The 21,596-nt window shown below is 46.9% G+C and overlaps 1 protein-coding gene across 2 annotated transcripts in view; it reads right to left on the bottom strand.

The window, feature by feature from the left end:
• The window catches only part of TRPC6 (transient receptor potential cation channel subfamily C member 6), a 144,584-nt gene extending 123,635 nt beyond the window's left edge, over positions 1-20,949 (bottom strand). For both annotated transcript variants that reach the window (XM_053313180.1, XM_053313182.1), the window contains exon 1: positions 20,174-20,949. In XM_053313180.1, the coding sequence (XP_053169155.1) occupies positions 20,174-20,322 (149 nt within the window). In that variant the 5' untranslated portion in view covers positions 20,323-20,949. The remainder of the gene's footprint in view (positions 1-20,173) is intronic.
• Positions 20,950-21,596: the final 647 nt, after the last annotated feature.

Here is a 21,596-nt window from a genome sequence, read left to right on the forward strand (position 1 = left end):
GATGGAGCCGCTCTGGGAAGAGCAGAAGGTTCCAAGTTCCCTCCCTGGCATCTCGAAGATAGGGCTAAGAGTGATTCCTGCCTGCAACCTTGGAGAAGCCGCTGCCAGTCTGTGCAGACAATACTAAGCTAGATGGACCTATGGTCTGACTCGGTATATGGCAGCTTCCTATGTTCCTAAAGTCTTCCTAACGTCTAGCTTAAACCTGCTTCCTTGTCATGTTTTTGACCCATTAGTTCTAGTCCTGCCTTCCGGAGCAACAGAGAACAAGGCTGCTCCTTCTTCTGTGTGACAGTCCTCCAGATATTTGAAGACATCTATCATATCTTCTCTCCCAGCTAAACAGAACCATATCCTTCAGTTGTTCTCCACAGGGCTTGGTTTCCAAACACCCTATTTGCCAAGTGCAAGTTTTATTTACTGATATGTGTACGTGCTTATATAGAAAGAAAAATATATGCTGTGAAAATGCAACTGGAGTTTCTGGTGTAGACTATGAAAGACCTTGTCACCAGAACGCTTAGTCTTTATGTGTGGTTTTCTCTGTGCTGATTGGAAATGAATGTACAAGTTAGGAAGTTTTCCTCTAAATCCCTCCAGAGAGTTGTGTAAGTTGATAATCGTCCCCACTTAATCGCAGGATGCCTCAGTGTCTCATTGCTCTCACAATTCATATCTGCTACATTTTATAACATAATACAAAGCATATTCTATGGACTCTATATACAGTGCAACTTATACCCAAAGCTACCATTTGCTATATAACAATCAGCTTAACTTTTTCCAATACAGTACAGGTTCAGAGAGGGCAATCAAATAGGAGGTTAAAAGGTTACTTTGCAACAGGGGCGTAACTACTATAAGGCAAGGGGAGGCGGCTGCCTGGGGGGCCCCACGCCTCGAGGCCCCCCCCAGAGGCAAGTCACATGGCTATATATTGTGAAGTGTGTGTGTGTGTGTGTGTGTGTGTGTGTGTGTGTGTGTATCAGCGAGGGGCCCATTTTAAAATTTTCTCTCTGGGCCCACTCCAGCCTTGTTACACCCCTGCTTTGCAACATGTGCTTTTCATCTGATTCAGCAATAACATATTATGTGTAACTGCACATCCGTTTATTAGATTTTAAATACCATAGCAGAACACAGTGACATAGCAAGGCATTTTCAAGTTCCTCTGTTTCATAAATATTGCACTGATACTCATCTCAGTGTTAAGCACATCATAATGAGGATATAACATCCATAAACAAGGGGTAGTGCAGCAACTGGCCACAATCCGAATAAATGATATGTTCACACAGGAGGTAACCACACAAACAGATGGAGCTTTGCTTTCTTTTTCTGCAAGAGGCACCTTTCCCACTGCCAAAGAGACAAGCCTGAATAGCAGCAGGTCTCTTCAGTAGTGGAATTGCTATGGAAGGAAGAGCATGATGCAAGAGCATCCTTTCTCCCTCTTCCAACCACATCCCACAATATAGAAGTCTTTTGAAATGCAAAGCATTGTAATTTGCAGCCTCTCTGCTTATAACAGTCTTCCATCACACCATCAATTCACAGCATGCATACTCCTAAGTATTCCTCCTTATGGAAGAAAATGCCAACATTTATTTTTATTATTTGGAATAGTATTATTTTATTTAAAAATCAGCGGGGAAAGGAAGGTTTCTTAAATAGTTTTTTAACTAACTTGGAGGATGGTTTAAATAATTTAAAGCAAGAAATTCTGGAATGGCCTTCCTAGAAAAGAAAACCTCATTTGGTTGGAGACAGCTGGATAAGTAATATTTATTTATCATATTTTTATACCACCTCATATGTACATCTCTAGGTGAAGTACAAAATTTAAAATAATATTTAAAAGTCAACACAGATTAAAATATATGAGACACAATTAAAAGAATAGTATAAAGCAGTTATTAAAATAAATTATTAAAATTCTAATTAAAAGCTTGTAAGAACAGGAGAGTCTTGAGGGTCTTCCTGCAAACAAACAGAGAAGGAGATGCTCTTATTTCAGCAGGAGCATATTCCAAAACTCTAGAGCAGTCACAGAGAAAGCCCAGTCCTGGGTCGCCACCAAACGAGCTGGTGGCAACTGTAACCGGACTTTTCCAGAAGATCGTAACAGGTGGCAGGGTTTATGACAAAGGAGGGGCTCTCTTAAATAGCCTAGACTCAAGCCATTAATAACCAGCACTTTGTATTTCACCCGCAAATATATCGGCAACCAGTGCATTTCTTTTAAAACCGGTGTTATAAAGTCCCTTCATGTTGTCCCAACCTGGCTACTGCATTCTGTACCAATTGTAGTTTCCAGAGTACATACAAAGGCAGTCCCATGTAGAGTGCATTACAGTAGTCAAGCCTGGAGGTCACCAGCATATATACCACTGTTTTAAGGTCATTTACCTCTAGAAATGGATGAAGCTGACATATCAGCTGAGGCCGATAAAAAGCGCTCCTGGCCACTGCCTCCACCTGAGAAACCAGGGAGAGCTTTGGATCCAGGAGCACTCCCAAGCTACGTACCTGATCCTTCAGGGGGAGTGTAACCCCATCCAGAACAGGCAGATCTAAACCATCTCTCGGGTCCCAACCCTCCCCCCAGTCAGTACTTCCATCTTATTTGGATTCAACTTCAGTTTGTTATCCCTCATCCAGCCCATATGAATATCTTGCGATGTCTAGTCTGAAGCCTCTGTTGTGTTCAAAGGCACTTCTCTTCCATATTAGCCCTACTCATTCATTATTGTATCTGAGGATGCTATACCTGCATGCAATATCCCTGAGAGCATGCCTTTAAGTTTCATCCTTGTGCTGATGTGCTCTGAAACCTCGCTCTTCACTTTTCATGGTTACAGTGTTTTTCTGCAGAGGTGAATGCTTCGTTCATGGACAGATTCTTCCCATGATTGGAATGGTGAGGCACACCACTCTTCTGGCCTGCCGAAGAATCTCTCCGAACATACAGCATTTGTGTCTGCAGACAAACCATGGAGAGCAAGGGGGTGAGGTTTGAGAGAGCGTCAAGATGGAGGTGAGGCTTGCAGGTGTACTTTTGGGATGCTGTATGCAACAGTATGGCACCCCCAGATACAATCAGGACTGAACAGGGGTAATGTCTATGAGACAGAAAGAGTCCCATTCAGTGGTTCCTCTAATTTGTTTCACCTCTGTGTGGAATGAGTTCCGTTCTGGGCAGCAGTATCAAGGCAGTGTGTGCAAACCTGCATTTAGAATAGGGCTTTCCTGATTCAACCTGAGAGGGATCTAAATTGAACTGAGCAGACATCCAAAAATTTGTGAGCACACGCACGTGTGCATGCCTTAGAGGGAACAATGGTCCCATTCCTCCAGGGCATCAGAGAATATCAGAACTAAAAATGGAATATTAGGTGAGATGAAGTTCTGCTCAAAATATTATTTTGGGATGACTCAATAGATGAAATTTGCACATGCTAGAATTCTGGCAGATTGATACATATGTTGGGTCATGAAGGAATTTCCTGGCAGGCCAGATTGACTAATGGTGACTCAATGGGAATGTTATCTTTCCTTCTTTGGCACCATTTACTCTGAAACCAACATTCTGCATTCTCACTGGGAACTTCAGTTTCAGTATCCAAATGATTTCCCCCCAAAATTCTGTTTCATTTCTGAGAGGTTATGTACCATATATACATTACTTTATACTGCGTCACTACTCATGACTTAAAGTGTTTAATTGGAAGAATAAATGTTCCTCATATTAACCCCTGATAACTTTGCAAAGAGGCACCTTTTAACGTGGTGATTCTCTTTATATAGCAGGGGGAGAGTAACTGGCCCTATCCACCCCCAGCACATTACCTCCAGTGACTGTTGCTGGTGTCTATCCTACGTTTCTTTTTAGATTGTGAGCCCTTTGGGGACAGGGATCCATCTTATTTATTTGTTATTTCTCTGTGTAAACTGCCCTGAGCCATTTTTGGAAGGGCGATATAGAAATAAAATAACTAACTAACTAACTAACTAACTAACTAAATAAATAAATGTCTTACTGTATATGAAACTGCAATACACAACTATGTTTTGTTTGCAGTACACTATGATCTGATTTGTGCAAGTTGAGATGTAATGGGGCTGGCAGATCGTTGGCCTGCTCTTCTGGTGAAAGGAGCAAATGTTCTGCATCCTCTCCTGCCCCTGAGCAGGATTCCATGAGGAGCAACAGGGCACTGGGAAAGCACAATAAGGCTAGAGGACCTTAGAGCGATCCAAGTGAGCACCTTGTCTAATGGATCCAGAGCTCAACTTTGGCCTTACATGTCCTAGACTCTCTCTCTCCCGGGCTCCGTCCTATTGTTTCGACAGAGAAGTGTCTTAAAGTGGCAGCCTCCTGGCTGGACCCTTGCACACCTTCTTTCCAGAACATTCTTCCCAGCCCAGTGCTGGTGTTGACAAGCAGGCATAGGGGAGCACATAGTCCTGGTATAGAAATGGATTATTCTTCAGGAGATTACGCTCAGGAGTTCTGGACTCTGAAGAATGCTCTTGTTCCTGTACTTTATGGCTGATGAGTCCCAAGCTCTGGCCAGTTTTGTGACCTGGATCTAGTATTGGTCTGTCCTCCTTGAACTCCACATCCAAGTTGCTTCACAACATGCGAATCATAGTATACTTTACTCTGCTGCCCGCGTCCTTCCTGGACTAAGGCCCCAGCTCCTTACAGTTTTAGAAGTGTGTGAGCAATCTAAGCAACATAATCCTAAGTAGATATTTTAGACTTTGGAGATATATTTAAAAAGGAAGAATGAGGGATTAAGTTAAACATATGGACACATGGGAAGTCTGCAGAATACAAGCAAATGCCCTTCTATTTGGGTGTCATAAACTTAATAAAATAATTGTGTTTGGGGGGAGCAGTAATTTTCTAGTTAACTTGCTTGCTTGTAAAGTGCTAATCATTCTACATCCATCATGTTGCAAACCTGTATTATTCCTAGAACTTTAGTAAGAAGTCGTTATGATTTTGTTTCTGAGAAATTTTGAGCATTTGGATAAAATCTAAACTGATTTTTATTTGCACCTTGCAGAAGATTTAATAATATTTTCAACGTAGGTATACAAAGTGCACTACAAGTTGAACAGATATTGGAGGTACTCACATGACAGGGCAGGCATTGGTGGGGAGGCTGGTCCAACTCATCTTCCCCCCAGACAATCACTGAAATGTTGCTGGGAGCACGGAATGTGGTCCCAGATTATCTGCACTGCATGGTGCATTGGGGGATTCCCCCAGGAGATGGCCACTTTCCCCTGCATGTTTTAGAACTTGTGTTCCTCTCCAATAAAAGGATAGCAGAACAAGATGGAGATGGCCTCCAGATATCCCACAATGCACTGCATGGCATGGAAGGTGCATTGTGGGATTCCCCCAGCAGATGGATGCTCTAGGCAACCATCTCTGTGTCTACTGGGGCTGAATGTCCCAAACCTTTCAGAAAACTGGAAGCACTTGCTTATATTCACAAGGTAGATGAAATGAAGCAAGTCATTAAAGCTCATCCCTGATATAAAGTAGTTCTTATCCTAGACCCACTGCAAAATATCAGTGTGATTCAGTGTTTAGCAAGTTGTGTTCAGATCTGGAAGACCTGAGTTCCTCACATCGCCGCTAAGAACTCTTTGGTTGCCTACCAAATAACACTTACCATGTGGTGGTTGCCTGTAAATCTGAAGTGGGACATATGTCAGTAGAAGGCCTGATGTGAAATGGGTCTTCTGTAATGTCTAGCCATGTGATGAGGCAGTTCTTATCAAGCACCCATAACCAATAAGTACTGTAGCATTTCTCAAGAAATCTGCTTCACAATATTACTACTAACTACGACGATGACAACGACAATGGTGAATATTTCTATACTACTTTTCAACCAACGTTCCCAAAGTTGTTTCAACAGAAAAATAAATAATAAATAAGATGCTTCCCTGTCCCCAGAGAGGTCACACATTGAGGCGAGTCTCACAATCAGTGAGACTCACCGAAATGAGCTGCGGGAAGAGCGAGCATAGCCCACTCTCCCCGCAGACGACTGCCCGCGGAGCCCTGGGTGGCCAGATCGGCCACCCACATGACTGCCGGCTCTGTCATGGAGCCTGTGGGGGCCGCGGGGATTGGTGGCCACACAGCCCCCCCAAAAAAACAAATGTGCGGGGCATCCTGGAGAGACCCCCAAGCCCGGGAGTCTACTCAAGTGTCGCCATGGCGCAGACCATGCTGGTGCACAATCCAGAAGCCCAGGTTAGCGGAGCGCTCGCTCTGTTAACCTGGGCTAATGGGAGGGATACTTAAGAGGTCTAGCTGCTGGGAGCCAGCCATTTTCGGGCGATTGTGAGAATCGCCTCACTATATGAAATGTAAGTTAGACCACAGCTACAGCCACTGGATAGGGCTAGTTGCTCTCCCCTTGCTAAATGTAAAAAAATAATCACTTTAAACGTTGCCTCTTTGCTCAGTTAGCAGGGACAATAAGATTAAAGGGGTCACCAATGGTATTTGATCATCTGTAACCACCAGCCACTCCAGCCTTGGCCAAATCTTGGATGACACACATTGAGCCCCACACTGCCCCACCCCACCAGAGATCCCAGAATGTACCTTGCAAGTGTGTGGTGCATTATGGGGATCCCCCTTCCTGAGTTTGTCAGCCATGGCACACAAGCAGAAAAACAGGGTTAGGAGAGAACTTGCTTTCCTAACCCTGTTTTCAGGGGAGGCTTCGTAGGCGGGTTTGCCGCCATGGTGCTGCCGGAATTGTGCCTGATGCCAGCGGTTCACATGTGCATGCAAAACTAGGCTGGGCTCCCTTAGCCCAGTTTTGCACACACGTGTGAACAGCCTCTATATCAATCTTATCATGTCAAGGAAGCTCTTCTCAAGATCAGTGAGGACAGCCTGGATGGGGTTTGCGAGGAGAGAAGCAGCCCACACGACTGCTAGCTCCGTTATGTAGCCAGCAGGGGCTGCGAGGATCGGAGGCCGAATGGCCCCCGGAAGCACCAGCATGCCCCGCGTGAGCCCGCAGAGGATACTGGAGCGACTGACTGAGCCTGGAGGCTGTTTTTTTGCCTCCCGGACAGGGGCTACTCATGAGTTGCCGCAGTGCGGAGCCACACCACGGCAAATCACGATTAGAAAAACCAGGTTTGCGGTGTGCTCGCTCCACAAACCTGGTTTAAGGGCAGGGGTTTAAGGGCCTCCGCTAGCCCCATTTTCTCCCATCATGTGAATAGCCTCAATCTGTCTTTCAACCTAGTTATGGGTCTGAAACTGCCTTGGTTACACTGGTGAAAGATCTATGCTAGAAATTAGACAAGTGGAATGCATCCCTGGTGTTTCTGTTGGACCTCTCAACAGCTTTCAGTACCGCCTACCATGGTACCATTCTGGTCTGCCTCTCTGAGAGGTCATTCACACAATCAAAAGCTGTGTTCTACCCAGGTTTGGGAGCTGGGTGTGCTCCCAGTTTTTAGTTGTGTGGAAGCAAGTTTAGAGGAAAACCTGGGTAGAAGTGACTGTATGGAAGAAACGTAGGAGGACAACCTGGATAGCTTTTCCTCCTACCTTGCTTCCACACAATCACTTCTACCCAGGTTTTCCTCTTAACTTGCTTCCATACAACCAAAAATTGGGAGCATACGCAGCTCCCAAACCTGGATATAACACTGGGAGGCTCTTCTCATGATCGGTGAGAAGAGCCTGGATGGGGTTTGCAGGGAAAGCGGGCTAAGCCCGCTCTCCCCACAGACGAGCAGTCAATCTGCTCTGGGTGACCAAACCGGCCACCCACATGACTGCCAGCTCCGTTATGGAGTCAGCGAGGGCTGTGGGGATCGGGGGCCCCCGGAAGCTCCAGCATGCCCTGCGAGAGTGTCCAGGGCATACTGGAGAGAGCCCCGAGAGGGGAGGCTGCTTTTTAGCCTCCCGGTCGGGGGTCTACACGTGGGTTGCCGCAGCGCGGAGCCACGCCGCAGCAATACACAAGCACAAATATGGGGTTAGCGGAGCAAGTGCTAAGGGAGTGCTAAGAACCTCAGCTAAGGGCAGGGTCAATTAAGTGGGTTACCCGCTTGTAAACCACCAGGCTTGCCTAAGAGCCCGGTGGTTTACACGACCAGCAAAAATCGGGCTAGGCTCTCCTAGCCCGATTTTTGCTGGTCGTGAGAATAGCCCCAGGGTTTCATTTAATCATTTGAATGACCTCATTCTCTCTGGGGAGTGGAATCACTCACCAGTAGTCTGGGACTGAAACCCCAGAATTGTGAAGTGAGAGCAGGGCCTAAGGCTGCTCTCCATGGGGCAAGCCAGGTTTGCTGTAGAAGCTTAGTTGACTGCAGAAGACTCTGAGGTTATTCTCATGCACGGTAGAAACCAGGCAGCAAGCCCACTTAATTCCCCCTCCCCTTAAATGAGGTTAGCAGAGCCTGTGCTCCACTAACCCTGTTTAGTTGGTTGTGTGTCATTGCGGTGCAACTCTGCAGCATGGTGACCTATGAGGAGATGCCTGACTGGGATGGTACAACCAACCTCCCGGCATTGGGGGGCTCCCCAGAATCTCCATCGCCGGAAGGCCCCTGATCCCTGCTGCCCCAACCAGCTCTATGATGAAGCTGGTAATCCTGTGGGCAGCCAGTCCAGTCGCCCAGGGCAAGCTGACTGTTTGTGTGCAAGCCCGCTCTCCCCGCAACCCGCCTGCAGGTTCTCCACACTGCTCGTGTGGAAAGCCTCTCTGGGTAAGGACTCTGAAAGTAGGGCCCAGTGTCAGGTCAGTTTGGATGTGTTTTGATCACATTTTATTTCTTCCATGTGCTGATTTGGTTGCTGTTTTGGTACTAAATTTCCCTAAGGAAGTATTTTAAATTGAACTATTTTCAAAGCAACATTTGTAGATAAACATCTGTAGCTTCTGTCTGTTTTCTCCACCCCACGCCTAAAGCCTTACCAGACTATTACATTATTAATACAACAGAAGTTGGAAGGCTGGTTTCAGTAGACTCAGCTAGGGATGTCCAAACAGGTTCGACATGTTCTGTGTCGAACCTGTTTGGTTCAAAGATTCAGGGTCGAACCAAACCATCTCCTGTTCAGTCTGTTCGGGGGTTCGTGGCCTTTTAAAAAAATGTTTTAACCTTACCCACTTCGGGGGAGTTGTTGGGGGGGGAGTCCGTGGAAGTTCCCCCTCCCCCATCGAACTCCCTTGCAGACCAAACGGGCACATTCAGCCGGCTCTTCAGCCCGTTTGGGCCTTTCCCCTCTGGCATGGCAGCCATTTTGGAGGCCCCACACCTGTGTAATTGGCCTCTGCGTGGCCTGGGTCATGCAGAGGCCAACTGCAGGTGCGGCGGCCTCCAAAGTGGCCACTGTGCTAGAGGGGAAGGCCTGAACAGGCCGAAGAGCCGGTTGAACAGGCCGGTTTGGGCTGCAAGGGAGACTGGCTGGGGGAGGGAGAACCTCCGTGGACACCCCCCCGCCGCCACCTCCAACAACTCCCCCAAAGGGGGTAAGGTTAAAACTTTTTTTTTTAAAAAAAGGCCACGAACCCCCAAACTGACTGAACAGGAGATGGTTTGGTTCGACCCCGAACCTTTGAACCAAACTTTGAACCATTTTTTAAAAATAAAAAAATAAAAAGTTCCTCAAATCCCCCGAGACCGAACCAAACGGGGCGGGGGGGTCTGAAGGGGTGCCAGATCAAACTGGCCTGGTCTGGTTTGAGTCCAGTTCGGACTCGAATTGAACCAGGCCAGCCGGTTCCGTGCACACCCCTAGACTCAAGCCAGAAAAAGCATAAAGATCTACTTGGTGGTAGCGATTAAACTTAAAAATCACAGGTCTGGTTATGACCAGGCTGCGACATGTGGTGGCAGCATGGTATGATCCGTGACATACACACAGAACATCTATTTTGAAGGCACTGAACTGGCTGCCAGTACGTTTCTGGGAACAATTCAAGGTACTAGTTTATTATCTTTAAAGCCCCAATTGGCTTGGGCATCAAGTACCTTAGGGACAGCCTACTCAAGCAGAACCTACGCACCTAACTAGGTCTTCTGGGAGGGCTCTGCCAGGCTATAAAACCCCAGGCTATAAAACTCCAGGTTCTCAACTGAGATCCACATGGATCCCCCAGACTTTCAGAGGAGACTGAATGCTGTCCATTTTAGCCAGCCTTTTGGCCAATGAGTTGCCCTCCATTATCATTTTAGTGGTTGTAGCTGTCTCTTTTATTTTGAGGATGTTTTCTATGATTGTTTGTTTTTAACTTGCTTTTCACTACCAGACAGACCAGCCTCAGTTTCCTATCTGGTCCTGGTTCCTCTCCCTTGCTCCTTATCTTTCCTATCCCTACTCAATACCATTCTCTCAGATAAAAGAGAACTCTGAATTTAAGATGATCCCTTAAAAATACAGGTTATATTGTGTTTACCCGAAATGAAGAGAACTCTGAATTTAAGACCATCCCCTAATGTCTAACCTTAAAGAACTTGCAGGCTATTCCCACGATCGATGGAAAGTGGGCTAAGAGAACTTAGCACGCTTTCCATCGATTGTGGGAAACACTGGGCTTGTGGGCGTGCCTGGTGCTCCCAAGGCAGCTAGCCCACCTAGAACACCCTTGCCTTAAATGAGGTTAACGGAGCGAGCACTCCATTAACCTCATTTCTTTGCTGGTGTGTTGCCACGGTGCACAGTGACACACAAGTAGACTCCCGGGCTCAGAGGTCTCTCCAGGATGCCCTGTGCACTTGCGGGGGGCATCCTGGAACTTCCGGGGGCCGCATGGCCCCCGATCCCCGCAGCACCCACTGGCTCCATGACGGAGCTGGCAGTGGTTTGGGTGGCCAATCCGGCTGCCCAGGTCTGCTTCCCTGCTCGTCTGCGGGGAGAGCTTTCTAAGCCTGCTCTCCCTGCAAACCTCCTAGAGGCGAGTCTCACTGATCGTGAGACTCACCTCTTAGTCTTTGGATTTCGGTAAACACAGTATCTTGCCAAAAGGGGGGTGAACTTTCAGCAGGTAAGATGCTCATCTGGGCAGTGCCATTGACCTGTAGGCTGTAGCTCTAAGTCTCTTTCAGGTATTTCCAAAATGAAAGTCTTAATTCTATCATTACCATATTTGAATAATTATATTTAACCCCACAGTTATTAAAGGGGTTCATTTCAAAATTGTAGGCTTTTATATTGAGCATGTGGTCTTAGAGAGCCACTGAACATCATCATCTTTATCATTTCCTACTGCTGCTACCTCCTACCAGCATTCCGGTTCTGTACAAGGCTGTGTTAATATATCTTGGCAAGATCAAGTGGTATAAATCAGAGGAGGTGGATAACAAAATGACTCATGTTAAGTAGTTAAGAGACAAAGAGGGAGTATTAGAGATAGAAAGTATACCTCTTACAGCCATCACCAAGCATTTCAGATTTTTGTCATATTACATAGTGTAATCACTTCTTGTTCTGTATGGTGGATGACTGTTCCTCAAACACACAAACAAGTAGAAATGTCACAATCAATTCAAAAAACCAAAAACTATAAGCACAGTATTTTATATTGGTCTGGTTGTCAAAAGTCCATGTAATTTCTCAGACTCTCTATTGCTTTAAACATCGACATACTTTTCAATGTACTTTTAATGTATATGGTGGTGCATTAATGATATACTGGATTACCAGTCCCAGTCAATAATCCTGGAGCTCTATTTTGTACCGGGTGCAGTTTCCAGACCGCTTTCAAAGGCAGCCCCACATACAACACATTGCAGTAATCTAAGTGAAAAGTTACTAGAGCGTAACGGTGGGCAAGCTATCTCTGTCCAGGTAAGGTCGCAGTTGGAGTATCAGCCAAAGTGGATAAAAGGTGCTCTGAGCACCTTCTAAATAAGATAGATTGCTGGTATAACACAGTGGCAAAAGAATTGACTTGTGAATTAGGACTTTCCCAGGCTTCCAGAGCATGGGGAAGAGCCCTGCATTATTTGTGCTCTTGCAGAAGCAGAGAGGAACATAGGAAGCTGCCATATACCTAATCAAACCATTGCTCCATCTAGCTGAGTATTGTCTACACAGACTGGCAGCGGCTTCTCCAAGGGTTCAGACAGCAGGCTCTCTCGGCCCTGTCTTGGAGATGCCAGGGAGGGTATTTAGAACCTAGATGCTTTTCTCAGAGTGGCCCCATCCCCTGAGGGGAATATCTTACAGTGCTCACACATATAGTCTCCCATTCATATGCAGGGTGGACCCTGCTTAGCAAAGGGGACTAGTCATGCTTGCTACCACAAGACCAGCTCTGCACTTGAAGTTATTGCACTGATGTTTGAGACACACATGCAGTGTTACCCAGGGTGTCAGCTGCTGAATGTAGCCTAGGTCATAACCGATGCATGGTAAAATCTATTATGTGATACTCTTGCTAATCCAGAATAGTCCTGGTATGGCAGTTCAGGAGGCGAGGGAAGGTAATATGTTGTTTTGCTTAATTTCTTTCACGTGAAAATTAACAAGATAATGTGACCTACATCCTGAACTATATGTAAATATTTTTAAGGAACTTTGCACATTGAGCTGCAGGCTGTGACAGCTTCATGTCAGCTGACTTTCTCCCTGACTTTCTCCCAGTTTGTCTTGGGAGGGTCACTTTGAAAGTGCTCAGGGTAGCCTAATTGCAGGGTAATCTGAAAGTCCTTAAGATAACCAGGTAGTGTTTAGGGTGGACAATTGATTAAAATAATCTGCAACTAATTTTCTTAGCAGACTTCACGTTGAGATGAGGACATGAGCTGCAGAGAAATGCCAAAATGAAACTGCTGCTGTTGTGGGTACAGGTGAAGTCCTGCTACCCACCTACTCTTCCCACACACATTTAGGTTACAAGTTCCCTCCTTGGCTTCTCCAAGATAGGGCTGAGAGAGATTCCTGCCTGCAACCTTGGAGAAGCCGCTGCCCGTCTGTGAAGCTAGATACTGAGCTAGATAGACCAATCGTCTGACTCAGTATATGGCAGCTTCCTATGTTCCTGTGTTCCTATGTCACACAGAGACATGACAGATCTAGCTGTGACACATGTACGTGCGACTCCCAAAGTTACTACCTAAGAGAGCTCATCTGTCCTTTTGACTGTAACATATTAAAAGGTAAAGGTAAAGTGTGCCATTGAGTCGGTGTTGACTCCTGGCAACCACAGAGCCCTGTGGTTGTCTTTGGTAAAATAATATTTTTATTTATTTATTTATTTACACAGTCAGACAGGTGTTATTGACTGGTTTGTTTTATCCAGACATTGAGTCCTTCCCAAGGACCTGGGATGCCAGAATTTTATTGTCAATGTTGTTGCTGTTGTTCTAGATATCGTCGCAGAATATAGGCTGTTCCCAGTAAAGCTGCTTTTTGTAATTGGCTGGTGGTGATTTCTGTGGCCCCTATCGTGTTGAGGTGCTCTTCAAGGTCTTTTGGAACTGCACCCAGGGCGCCAATTACCACTGGGATGATTTTGGTCTTTTTCTTCCACAGCCTTTCAATTTCAATTTGTATTATTATTATTACTACTACTACTACTACTACTACTACTACTACTACACTTTTATACCGCCCCACACACGTGTCTCTGGGCGGTTCACAATGATAAAACAGTTAACACACATATAAAAACACATAAAAACAAAACCATTAAAAACTAACAATTTTAAAAATCATAGAATTAAAAACCTATACGTTATTAAGAAGCTGAAAAAGCCTGATTAAAAATATGGGTTTTTAAATATTTTTTTAAAATTGTCAGAGATGGGGAGGATCGTATCTCAATAGGGAGTATATTCCATAGTCCCGGGGCTGCAACTGAGAAGGCCTGTCTCCGTGTGGCCACCAGACAAACTGGTGGCAACTGGAGACAGACTCCAGAGATGACCGCAGTGGACGGTGGGGCTCATAGTGAAGAAGACGTTCTCTCAAATACCCAGGGCCTAAGCCGTCTAGGGCTTTATAAGTTATAACTAGCACTTTGTATTTTGCCCAGAAACCTATAGGCAACCAGTGCAATTCCATCAGCAGAAGTGTAATGTGGTCTCTCCGAGATGACCCAGAGACCAACCTGGCTGCCGCATTCTGAACCAACTGAAGTTTCCGGACTATGTACAAAGGCAGCCCCACGTAGAGTGCATTACAGAAGTCAAGTCTGGAGGTTACCAACAAATGTACCACTGTTTTGAGGTCATTGATCTCGAGAAATGGGCGCAGCTGGAGTACCAGCCGGAGCTGATAGAAAGCACCCCTAGCCACCGCCTCAACCTAAGAAACCAGGGAGAGGTGTGAATCCACAAGTACTCCCAGACTGCGAACCTGTTCCTTTGGGGGAAATGTGACCCCATCTAGAACAGGTAGATCAAAATCATCTCTAGAGTTCTGACCTCACATAATAAGTACCTCTGTCTTATCTGGATTCAGCTTCAGTTTATTCTCCCTGATCCAGCCCATTACTGCTTCCAGGCAGGCATTTAGGGAGAATATGCCACATCCTGAAGAAGTTGACATGGAGAAGTAGATCTGGGTGTCATCAGCATACTGGTAACACCCAGCTCCAAATCCCGATGATCTCTCCCAGCGGTTTCATGTAGATATTAAAAAGCATTGGAGAAAGTACGGAGCCTCGAGGCACACCGTACTTCAACTCAGATTTCGAAGAGCAACAATCTCCAATCAACACCATCTGGAATCTGTCCAAGAGGTAGGAGCGGAACCACTGTAAAACAGTGCCTCCCACCCCCAACACTCTCAGACGTTCCAGGAGGATACTATGGTCGATAGTATTGAAAGTCACCGAGAGATCCAAAAGGACCCATAGAGTCACACTTTCTCTGTCAATTCCCAATTGGAGATCATCCATCAGGCCAACCAAGGCAGTTTCCACCCCATAGCCCACCCGAAAACCACTTTGAAATGGGTCTAGATAATCAGTTTCCTCCAAGACCGTCTGGAGCTGAGAGGCCACCACCCTCTCAATTACCTTGCTCAACCATAGGAGGTTGGAAACAGGCCTATAATTGCTCAACTCTGAGGGATCTAATGCAAGCTTCTTTAGAAGAGGTCTAATAATGGCCTCCTTAAGACAAGGAGGCATCCTGCCCTCCCTCAGAAAGGCATTTATGATTTCCACCAGGTTGCCTACAACAGCCTCCCTGCTAGATAGAACAAGCCATGTTGGGCAAGGGTCAAGAGAGCAAGTGGTAGACCAACCGAGTTGGTGGCAACTGCAGGCAAACCTCTCTAGATGATCTCAACAGGCGGTGGGGCTCCTACTCACCGAAGCAAGACTTTCTGCATAAGTAGTAGACCTAGATGTACCAACATTATGCAGGAATATTCATTTCTAACTCTAGAAAAGGACCTCTGCTTTTTTAATCACTTTCTCTTCTGCATCTATGTTTTCCAACTCCTCTGCACTTTGTACTTTGGATTCCAGACAGAAAAAAACCAGTTCTATGCAACAAGAAGTCATTTGTTGGTCCTTAAACCCTCTTCCAGGTATGTTCGTGCAAACACTTTTGCATTTCATACACAGGACTGCAGTTCTATTCTGAATGCAAACTGAAAATGTATTTACTAATGCTGAAAAACATCACCAGAAGGCCCATAATGACAAAGGAGTCAAATAGGAGGAGGAGGTTCTCTCCTCACACCCCAGCATATTTCTTGGTATCTTTTCTATTCTCATGTGTTCCCGATTTTCAAAAAAGTTTCCTAGTCTACGTTTTTGTTAGACGTGTGGAAATTTTATGTCCACGAGTCTTTTTTAAATTTTCCTGTTGGTTATATCACTGTCATATTGAACAGCTATATAAGCAGATTAAGAAGGCACATTTAAGACTTCTGACTGATACTGTGTCATTTTGTGTTAACAAAATGGAAATACATCAATCATCTTTATGGCGATATTGAAGTTACGGCTTTCATCCATGCTAGGACCTAGTTGTGTGATCCAAATGGCCAATGTGATTATGGGCCATTCCACTTTGCACTGCAGGGGAGGCTCACAGAATGGAATGCTTCTAAATGAAAAGAAAATATTGCAGCACTGATAGCTTACTGGGGAATGCAGCATGTGGGAAGAGGCCATCACCTCTGAGTGTTGACCTAGGGGAAGGGGGTCCCAGTGCCCTTACCAGCAGAGATTGTAAGACAGTAGGAGAAGCAAAGGGACTTCTGAGTCAGCACCATGTAGGTGTGTAGCTGCGGACTGGTCAGGCATCAGCACCCATGGGAGTTTTTTGCTTTCATCAAATAGCAACTGCAGGATGGGGGTGTGATCAAGAACAGAACTGTGGGTGGGGGTGGTAGAGTTAAAACCTCCTACTCCTCTCGGGGTCCCAAACCATGTGTGCTGCTATTTACCAAAGAAAACTGAAGCACATAAACACTAGTGATGCATTTGAATGACGTTTAGTTCGGCCCCTAGTCTGTACTAGAGAAGATCATTGTGAAAAGTAGAATTCTCACTCCACACAGATGTGCATCAGGAGACAGACAAAAAATCACTCTTTCCATGATTTTAACTACCCTCTTTAGGATAGTTTAGTTTATTTCCGCCTACATCATCTATTAAGGTTGAGGATGCTTAAAGTTAGTAACGAATCTGCACTATACATGATGTACACCATGTATCCACACACTTCCCTCATTATCTTCCCCTTACAATCATAGCGTCCCAATTCCTCACATTCCATTCATTCCCCATCTCCATATACCTTCAACTTGACAGAGAACACACACCCTGATACTGCTTCCATCTCATAGACCTGCCACCTCCCTTATACTCTGCTCTTTTAGAGAGAAAACAGCTCTGCCTCTATGTCTCACCACCCTCCATATATATTTTACAAAAGGACTCTTTATCTCACACTCCCCTTTCCATCACCACACATAAAAATGCTCCTCTCATTCAGTTGTATTGCATTCTACTGTAATTTGACACTTTTTGCATTGTTTGATTTCACTCAAGAACTGTGAGCCACCTTAAGACTACCTATAGAACTGAAGAGCAAGATCACGCATTTTACAAAGAAATAAATCATTGACAAAGCCTTCTATGACATGCTGGACAGGAAGGCACACAATGAGGTGAGTCTCACGATCAGTGAGACTCGCCGAGAGCAGGCTTAGCAGACGATTGTTCAGGCAGCACTGGGCAGCCAGATTGGCCACCCACACGACTGCCGGCTTCGTCACAGAGCCGGCGGGGTCTGCGGGGATCGGGGGCTTCACGGCCCCCAGAAGTTCCTGGATGCCCCGCGTGAGCACGCGGGACATCCTGATGAGACCCCCAGGGGCGGGAGGCTTGTTTCAGCATCCTGGCGGGGGTCTCCCCGTGTGTTGCCACAGCGTGGCAATACATTACCAAAAAACCCGGATTAGCAGAGCGCTCGCTCCGCTAACCTGGGCTAAGGGGAAGGGGAGTTAAGCAGGTGCCCCTCTTTGGGGAAACCAGGCTCACCTGCGAGCTCGGTGGTTCCCACAATCCTTGGAAAGTGGGCTAAGCTCCCTTAGCCCACTTTCCACGGATCGTGAGAATACCCTCACTGTCTTAGCAGCCAACCTTGATGGCAAGTATGCCACCAGCCTAAACCAGATTGTCAAGAAGGGATGCCGTAGGGCACAATACAGTCCATGCACAGACCCGCCCCAGTGCCCCGGTGTGCTTTTGGCTCTAGACTACCAAGTTGGCAGGTAGCCAGCAGCACAGGAGAAACAGGGAAACCCTATGCCAAAGCCAAGCCTGCAGAATGTCTTCCTGACCCAGTCCAAGTGGGCTGGATACATTCCCTGCTGCCACTAGTGGCTCATGTGCTGCCGGTTCACAGTCTATGCTCCTCAGACTTTACAAATGTGACCTCTGCTTTTCCTTCACCACTCCATATGCACACACCCCTACAGAGCTGGATAGAGGCCACTTCTGTACTTCCTCGGAAGGGCATTTTCTGTGGTGACATCTTACTTTTGGGGTGCCTAGTGCTGAATCTGTATTCATTTCAGTGCCAAGTGAAACCAACCCTGTGCTTTTATAACCAGGTTGTGTTTTTTTACTGCATCTGTCAAACTGGCTCCATGCTTTTATGCTGCTATTTTGTTTCGAATGATCTGGATTTTGTTGATTTGCTATTATTGTTGATTATCTTTCTTTTTTCTTTTTCTTTTTCTTTCTTTGGAAACTGCCCTGAAAGGTTCATCTGAAGAGCTGGACATAAATACTCCATAAATACTTCATTGAAATTTCAATTATATTTTATTGGCTATTGAATTTTATAGTGTGTTATTGCATGCTGAATGTTTTACCCTCCTTTGTTCACTGCACTGAGCACACTTCACAAAGCAAGTTGTATATAAGTGGAAATTACAACAACAATACATATTATATAATTATATACCTTATTATCATCATCATCATCATTACTATAACGAATCCTAAATGCTTATCTGAAGCCTCCTCCCACTGCCCCACAATACACATGCCACACTATTAGGAGAGAGAGGGCTCACCTCTGTAGCCTGGACAAAGACTCTCTCTCCCACCCTCAAACACACACACCTTATACAGAAACTACAGACACTTCACCACCTAATGGTGCAGGCTAGGAAGCAACCTGCCTTGAGAGTAGGAGGCTGTTGGTTCAAATCCCCACTGGTGTGTTTCCCAGAATATAGGAAACTCCTATATCGGGAAGCAGCGATATAGGAAGGTGCTGAAAGGCATCATCTCATACTGAGCGGGAGAAGGCAATTATGGTAACCCCCTTCTGTATTCTACCAAAAAAACCCACATGGCTCTGTGGTCGCCAGGAGTCGACACCGACTCAACGGCACAATCTTTCCTTTACAGACACTTCATCCTACCTTCAGCTCTCCCCCATATGTCCCCATTAGCTCCCCTTGGGTGGTGGAGCCATAGCTCAGTGGTAGCAAGGGTGCAGACAGAGGGAAAACTTGAAGAGCAACGCCTCACTTATTGGAGGAAAATAATATGTTTGGGGGCTTGAAGGTATGGGCTATTAAGCTGGGGGGAGTTCAGTAGAGGGGGGACTCCTCAAATGCTGAGGGGTTATTATCTGCCCCCCCCCCCAGTGATATAGCATCTGCTTTGCAAATCAGCACCTGCTTTTAGCAGCACAGAAGTGGCCCAGGTTCCATCTCTGGTATCTCCAGGAAGGGCTGGGAAAAACTCCTGTCAGAAATGCTGGACGGTCACGACAAGTCGGTTTTGACCAGGGGTCCCTAACCTTGGGTCCCCCAGATGTTGTTGGACTACCCCCAGGAGAGCTGGTCTTGTGGCAGCAAGCATGAATTGTCCCCTTTGCTAAGCAGAGTCTGTCCTGGTTGCATTTGAATGGGAGACTACATGTGAGCACTGTAAGATATTCCCCTTTAGGGGACGAGGCTGCTCTGGGAAGAGCACCTGAATACTTGTATGCAGAAGGTTCCAAGTTCTCTCCCTGGCATCTCCAAGACAGGGCTGACTCCTGTCTGCCACCGAGGAGAAGCTGCTGCCAGTTTGCATAGTAGACAATACTGGGCTAGATGACATATGGCAGGCTCCAAGGTTCCTAAAACAGCCTTTGGCCAATGTAGTCCAATCACATCTTGACTACCCAAGGCTAGGTACCCACCACGGTGTCAACAATGCCGAGTTAGATCACGGACCACGATAATAAGGCAGCTTCCTCAGCACTTTTGCAAACAAGCAGGTGCCAAAGAGATGTTCAACAAGTGCAGCTCTCTCCTGCTATTCCGGGGGCAAGCTTCACTTGTTGAACTTGCACCTGGGGAGGTGCAGCTGTTTCGAGACACAGTGAGGGGAGGGAAGCAAAGGAAGAGGGGCCGCTGGAGCCACCGCGCCCCTAACCGCGCCCCCTACCAGAGAGACCCTCGCTCTTGTTTCTTTGCTTGAGAGTGGCTTCCTCCTCTCGAGTCCAGCGTCCCTACAGCCCTTGGCCGCCCATCAGCATGCCAGAGGAGTGTGTGTGTGTGTGTGTGTGTGTCCTAGGAGCTTCCCTCACCCCCGGCCTTCACACTGCTGCACCCCAAAGCCTCCCCCCGCGCCCCACAGCGGCGTCGCGCCCCCCACCCACCCCACCCCCTCGCCTTACTCACACGGGGTAGTAAGCGTAGGGCGCCACCATGCAGTTCTCCTCACACGCCTCCGAATCCATCAGCAAGTAGTCCTGACTCTCGTTCCTCCTGGCCCCGCTGGCCGGCGAGGAGCCGCTCTCTCGAGGCGCGTAGGGGCGCGTTTGACTCATGGCGCTTTCCCCTCTGGGGGTCTCCTCCCCACGAAATCCCCCTTTCCTTTAAAAAGGCTGGAGGAGCCAAAAGCGGAGGAGGAGGAGGAGGAGGAGAACCAACCGCCTCACAAAACACCCTGACCGGGCTCAGGACGCCCCTCTCTAGGGCTGGGGTTGCGTCTCTTCCAAAAGGCGAAGAAGTCCTCGAGGAGAGTCGGGAGGCGGAGGCACAACTCGCCGGTGCTCGCGCGGGGTCCGCCTGTCCCTCTGGCTACGCATAACGTGGCGGCGCCCCCATTCTGAGGGCGGCTGGCGACTGTGAAGGGACCTGCGCTCGACCGGGGGAAGCCCAGACTGCTCAAGCAGCAGCCCTGGTAGCAGCCCCTTCTCTCGCCTGGGTCGCTCCCGGCAGCCCATTCAGGCAGCGCTCCACCACCACCGAAGAGCCCATCCTCAGCCACCACCGACTGCGCAGAGGAGAGGAGTTACTATGTCAACCAGCGCTATCCACCCTCCCGAGTCGTCATTGCCCGAAGACATCCAACCAGCCTTGGCTTAAAAAGTTTACTCGGCTCTCGCTGGTAATCGAGGAAGATGGGGAGCATTGCCGTCCTCTGGGGAAGAGTTCGAGCCCCGCCGAGATGAGCATCCACGCCATCTGCCACTCCCACCCGCCCCCTCCCAACCTTTTCTGTATTTCCCAGAGAAGCAACAATCTAATACATCATGAAGAAACACCCTCGTGTTTACAAACTGCATTCAAGCACTGACTGTGTGGAGTTCTTGGGAAAGATGCTCACGTGTAAACAGATCAATGAGGTCAAACGGTTTTCTACTGAAGGATTCCTCTCTTATTTTCTCCTACTCTCTCCGCCAACCACCAGCACACAGACAGAGGTTGTTGTTTGTTGTTTGTGTGTGTTTGGTGGGGAGAGCTGCAGATTCTCCCCCTCATTGTACAGAACGCCCCATCAAACCTGACAACACATATACTCAACACAAAAAAAACATATTTCTCCCCACCCCGTTTTTCTTTTCACACACACACACATTAAGTGAAGAGTTGCAGTTCAAGCTTCTCCTCCACCTGCACACGTCCCACATTAAGCACATCTCTTTTTAACTTACTTGGAATGCCAGCTCTGACTATTAATCCGTCTTTTCAAAAAATATGTTTCATAACTCTGCTCACTGTATCCAGTTTTTGGGTGGGGGGAATCCTTAATGCCCCGTTCTTTCTTTTTTTAAAGAAGGGACAAATCACAGCAAGACTTGCATGTAAATACCAGATA

The sequence above is a fragment of the Hemicordylus capensis genome, chromosome 3 (assembly GCF_027244095.1).
Source record: "Hemicordylus capensis ecotype Gifberg chromosome 3, rHemCap1.1.pri, whole genome shotgun sequence".
NCBI classification, from domain to species: Eukaryota; Metazoa; Chordata; class Lepidosauria; order Squamata; family Cordylidae; genus Hemicordylus; species Hemicordylus capensis.